This window comes from Myzus persicae, unplaced genomic scaffold, assembly GCF_001856785.1.
Source record: "Myzus persicae strain clone G006 unplaced genomic scaffold, MPER_G0061.0, whole genome shotgun sequence".
Taxonomy (NCBI): domain Eukaryota; kingdom Metazoa; phylum Arthropoda; class Insecta; order Hemiptera; family Aphididae; genus Myzus; species Myzus persicae.
In genome coordinates this window covers 554,787-560,522 of record NW_019104444.1, presented here as the reverse complement: position 1 = coordinate 560,522, position 5,736 = coordinate 554,787, and the positions used below count along the sequence as shown (strand labels likewise).

Genomic DNA, 5,736 nt, shown 5'->3' with positions numbered 1-5,736 from the left:
TACATCTTAACCCAAAAATATAGCTTAAACGAGTATTTACCTTTTTTTTTTTTTAGCTCTAGCTCCTAATAATGAAATTATTTTAAAATATCTCGTAAAACAAAAACGTGTAAAATATATTTTTAACTTTCCCCGTATAAGTTCAATAATAATAACATCAATTGATTAATATCTGGGTGCCTATAATAAATACCAGTTGGTTTTTACACCCAGCTCAATTTTATACATGGTGCTCACTCAGGAACATTATTCGCTGAAGGCGATATAACTTGACATTTTAATTACAGCTTTGCGTGTATGACAAAATATGTGGAAAAAAAATATTAAATACAATTTTTTTTCATATAGCCAATAATGGATCGGTACATGCAATATCATCGCTCAAGTAATGACGTCCGAGAACAATAGGTATTTTAATTGATCGGATTCAACAATTGCATAGTCAGTAAATATTTTATATTGATTGAAAAAACGATAATTTTTATTATTCACACAATCACACGTCCATTATGTTTTGAAGTTTTAATTTATAAATACATTTTTAATTACTGCGAATTTTAGTTGTGTTTGAAATTAATTAACACTTAGCGATCCAAAATAGGTTTATCGATTGTTGATACGAAATAGTAATTGAGAATTGTTCTCGATAATATCGTTTGGTTCAATGATACGCATTATTTATATTTATAAATTCAATTTTTATTTTTTTGCATGCATTACATTTTTTCACACTAAACGTTTCATATTGAATATATCCGATTTCACTTCGTATTTATAGTAAAATAAATATTGGATTTCAACTCAGAAGAATTGTATATTCTATTCTAACCCTAAGTAGTTTAAAAATTCAGTGATTTGGCGTTTCTTACATGCATTTTTTATAATAAAACAATTTACGAGTTTCATATTCAGAGTAACTACTGTATTTATATGTCATGGGTAAGGTCAAAAACCCCAAAAACGGGTGGTGTAAGTTCTACCTGAGTAATGTTAATCTTATCCATATGAGCAGTGCAGTGTGTACATTATCCACCTCAAATATAATGTGTCCTATATATTATCCAGCCAATGTTCACCTGTGTAGTGCGTGCTGTTAATAAAATATTACCAAAGTCTTATCATCACGAACACTTGCTCGGACACTAATAGCAACTATAGATACTTTCAAGATATAGGTCGGTACTTGTATGTTATGCAACTTCCTCTGTACCCTTTGTTTTTAAGGGATTAAGTTGAACGTATTTATTAAGGTGATCCTTGTATACCACATTAAACCTGAACTAACTAACCCCCGTTGACTGCATTTCAATCAGATACACTTGGAATCAACCTCGGTGTTCATTACCGGAGACACTTTAGGGATTAATCACTACGTTCTTGATCTAAAATTTTTGTTTCGACTCTCAAAATGTAAGTACCTTTTCAAAATTTGTTTTACCTTTATTGAAACTTAAGTAAATTAAAATAAATACCTTACATAATAAAGCTCCTATAAACGACACGTGTATTAAAACAAATTAAACTAAAATATTATTATTAAATATTTAAGCATATTGGACTGTACTAAATGTCACGTTTTATAAATAATATTTTTACTTTATCTAATAGGTAATGTTCACATTAAATTTTGTCTTTCGTACTTTATCTGTGACAATTGTGACATACATGATACATGATAGCAACAAGGATACCTATATGGCTATATACCTATGTAATAGTTTTGGTAACTATAGTAAGAGATTAAATTCAACTTTGGTGCATCCATATTTAATAGGGTTAAAATAAAATAACATTTTATTATTCAACTCGCCCATGAAGCAATGCAAAAAACTAATGTTAAAATGTTATGCATTATCACTCGTGTAGATTAGATTTACACAATAATATTATGTTACTGCTAAAGTGTTCAATTATGTAAATACCTTAATAGTTGTTTAATAAAATATCGAACGATTAAATTAAAAGTGTATTAAATAGTGTATTATACTATATATAGGAATTGGATATATTTCTTATTGGAACCTCGTTAAAGTGCTAATATTCTGATTGGCTGGAAACTAATCAATTTTTTAAGATGATGATATAAAGGCTGTTGTAATTAAGTTGTAAATTGTTGTTAACAAAGGTTTTATAGGTATTAAGCTCTTAAATATTGATTTTCTTTGTTATCACAGATATAGGTAAATCCGTAAGGAACAATTTATATTAGTGCGGTATTAATACGATATTTTTCATGTAATACACAAGACACACAAATCAATTAGACACGTTTGTAAGGGCCATATAAGTATTTTACATGCATACAAGAAATTAGATTAAGCTATTATTATAACTTTTAATTGTTAAAAATCAATTTTTAATATAGTAAATAATCTCTGGTAGCTATTTGTGATAGTATTTTTTTAATTAATTCTCCAAAAAAAAAATATATTATTTAAAAAAAAAATAGTGGTTGATAGTGCATTAATGATTATTGCGACGTAATTAGGAAAATAATAATAATTTAATATTAAGAATACATTACTATTATATTAAAATCAGCCAAAAATATTTTTTTGAAGTGCCAGCGAATTTATCCTTTCTTAAACTCCGTTAAATGTAAACCACACATATTTGATATTTTAACATATTAATTTGGATGGTTTTGACGACTAAATATGTACGTAACACAAGCCTAAAATTATATACAATGTAAAAACATTACTTTATTTTCTGTAACCGATAAAAATCCTATAAAAACAATAGAAAAAATTATTTTTCGTGTGCTAACCTAATCCATGTGTGAGGCCTCCTCTAAGATGCATAATTTATAAAAATTGATTCTAGGTGCACATCCTATGGTATAAGATTACCTATTTACCAAATTGTTTGACCATTAGAGCGATTGACTTGACTGTGGATCGTTTAGTTTAGACATTGCTTTTTATTAGCGTAGGTAGGTTATTGTATACAAAATCTAGCCATACTATAAATTAATAAATTTTAAAATGATATATTTTATACATCCACTAAAATTACATAAAATTATGATATTATTACTTTAATGGTAAAAATACATAGAAAAGCTTTTGAAGAATCAAAGGAAAAAATGTCTTTGGTATTCAAAGTGAAATTGAATTGAAATAAATAAATCACATGTCTTATTGAATATATTTTGATATTTTATTTAAAGACGACATTTTTATTTTGTACTCAGAAATCAGAATATTATGTTTTTATTGGTTAACACTGTTAACAGAATCACTCATGTACATCAAATTGTAGTATATTGAAATAAATCCATTGATTTGAATAAAATAATTCAAATGTAGAAAAAGATCAATGAGTTGTAGACTTGTAGACCTACACTTGTTATTATACTATTGTAGGTATATGGGCTATATCTTTATTGGATTCGTTTGAATAATGGATGAAAATGTTATAATAAAATAATATAATAATAATAACAATATAACTAACCTAATTATATTATAATTTTATCAAATCATTCTATAATTCATAATATATCTAGATTCTTGGTATTATTTTCATTTTTAGACTTCAGTTACGATGTTTGTAATTATTATGTACACATTTTATTGCTATTTATTTTATAAAAATCAAATGGCCATTAATACCTGCAGATAAATAAATAAACAGTAGGTAAGTACTGCATCATAAATGCATAGTGTAATAAATTAAAAATATCACTTCGCTCAGAATCTAAAATAAATCTGTCATTGCCATTATGGAGGTTGGTTTTTCACCTCAACGCTTGTTCGTGTCTCAATTCTTTAGGTATTTTGTTTCAAATTTTAAATTTTTTTACAATGTTCAACTGCAGTTGAACATACATGTATGTATCTTATCCGTATCCCATATTATACTTATTGTGCCCTTATAGGTGTATATATTGAATTTAAAACTACAAACAGAGGTTAGGTCTAATTTTAAAGGATGCAAAGGAAGTAAGTAATGGATCATGCGTAGCATTATAAAGTAGACTATACATATACTACCAAATTACATGATAGTGAGAGCCATTAGGTTACAGTTATACAAATACTTTCGCTAAAGGTTATGTGATACCTTTCTTAAAAATGGCTCAGAGCATAAAGTACTTTGCAATACGGCCATTTACCACAGCATATTATAAGGAAAAGACAAGTTCTTAGGTCGTACCTATGTAGAAGCTGTGGTGTCGTAAATCTTGTTACCCGATATTCTTCCGTAGCGTGGAACTGATGAAAACTGATAGTTTAAATAGCAAAGATTAGATGGATGAAAATCGGATATTTGAGTAAGGTAGTTATAGAGCAAAATTAGTGAAACAAATATTCTGTTATACAAAATAAGTGTATGAATTAGAACGAGAAAAATGTAACTGTTAATACAATTAATGTTATATAATACTTTTTAGTTTTTAGTATAATAAATACCCACATACTTTGTAACGTTTATTAAATTATTCACAATTGTAATATGGCCGATGATCAATTTAGTGTAATATATTTATTTCAATGTCACTGTATGAAAATAGTGCCGAACTATTTAATCGATTTTCACTTATTGAATTTCTCAAATTTATTATGTTTTGATATTCATCAATCTCGAGAAGTTTCATTCAGCTGAAGCTATGGTACTTGTTTGTTATCGCCCCGCCAGTACACCGTATAAAATTTATCGCCCCGCCACTCTTGTTTGTTATCGCGCCTCCAGTACATCGCATACAATTTATCGCTATTGCTAATCGTTTGTGATCTATTTTAGAAAATGAGAAAAGTATATTTTATCATTTTTATGATATAGGATATTAGTTCGTTGCTGGCATTCGTTTACTATTTCATTTACTTATTACCTACTACTGAGAAATTCGAAAAATTAAATTAAATTATGAATTTTACTGAATTACTTACAATTGTTTCAAACAGTGATACTGGAATTAGCTTTTTACAAAAACATAATATAATTAAAGTTAGTGAAGTGTGTGAAAATGGCCATATAATGTTTATCAAGGGATCGCGATGGCGATGTCAGAAAAGAAGTTGCCGAAAGGAAAAAGGATTAAGAATTAATAATTGGCTAACTGGCTCTAGACTACCAATACACACAATTGTCCATTTCATATACTACTGGGCCCGAGAAATGTCTTCAGTAACATTTTGTAAACGTGAATTAAATATGGGACAAAATGCTGTGGTTGATTGGAGTAATTATCTACGTGAGGTATGTGTATGGAAGCTTGAAAATAATCAAAATAAAGAAATTGGTGGACCCGGTCTTTTTGTTGAAATAGATGAAAGTTTATTTGTGCGTAGAAAAAATAATGCTGGGCGTATTCTGCCACAACAATGGATTTTTGGTGGAATATGTCGGGAAACTAAAGCGTGTTTTATAATCAGTGTACCAGATCGATCGGAGAAAACTTTGTTACCTATAATACAAAGATATATAAGACCAGGCTCAATAATTTTGTCAGATTGTTGGAAAGCTTACAATAATTTGCAGCAAGTGGGATTCAAACATAATACTGTAAACCACACGTATAATTTTGTCGATCCGGACACAGGGGCTCACACCCAACATATTGAGAGGTTGTGGGGTTCTGCTAAATGGGGCAATAAAAAGCGTCGTGGAACTAACAGAAATTTTCTAGAATCATATTTGGCAGAGTTTATGTGGAGAACACGTCTCGGAGAACAAGACGCATTTGAAACTATCCTCAAAGATATTTCCGAATTCTGGCCTCCATTATAA

General features: G+C 28.6%; 1 protein-coding gene across 1 annotated transcript; it reads left to right on the top strand.

Annotated features, from left to right (window-relative positions):
* Nucleotides 1–4,872: 4,872 nt before the first annotated feature.
* On the top strand, nt 4,873–5,736 carry LOC111042206. The gene has a single exon (XM_022326748.1). The coding sequence runs from the start codon at nt 4,873–4,875 to the stop codon at nt 5,734–5,736; it is 864 nt and encodes a 287-aa protein (XP_022182440.1).

Coding starts and splice junctions, on each gene's coding strand:
- LOC111042206 (XM_022326748.1), top strand. CDS start 4,873: ATGAATTTTACTGAATTACTTACAATTGTTTCAAACAGTGATACTGGA.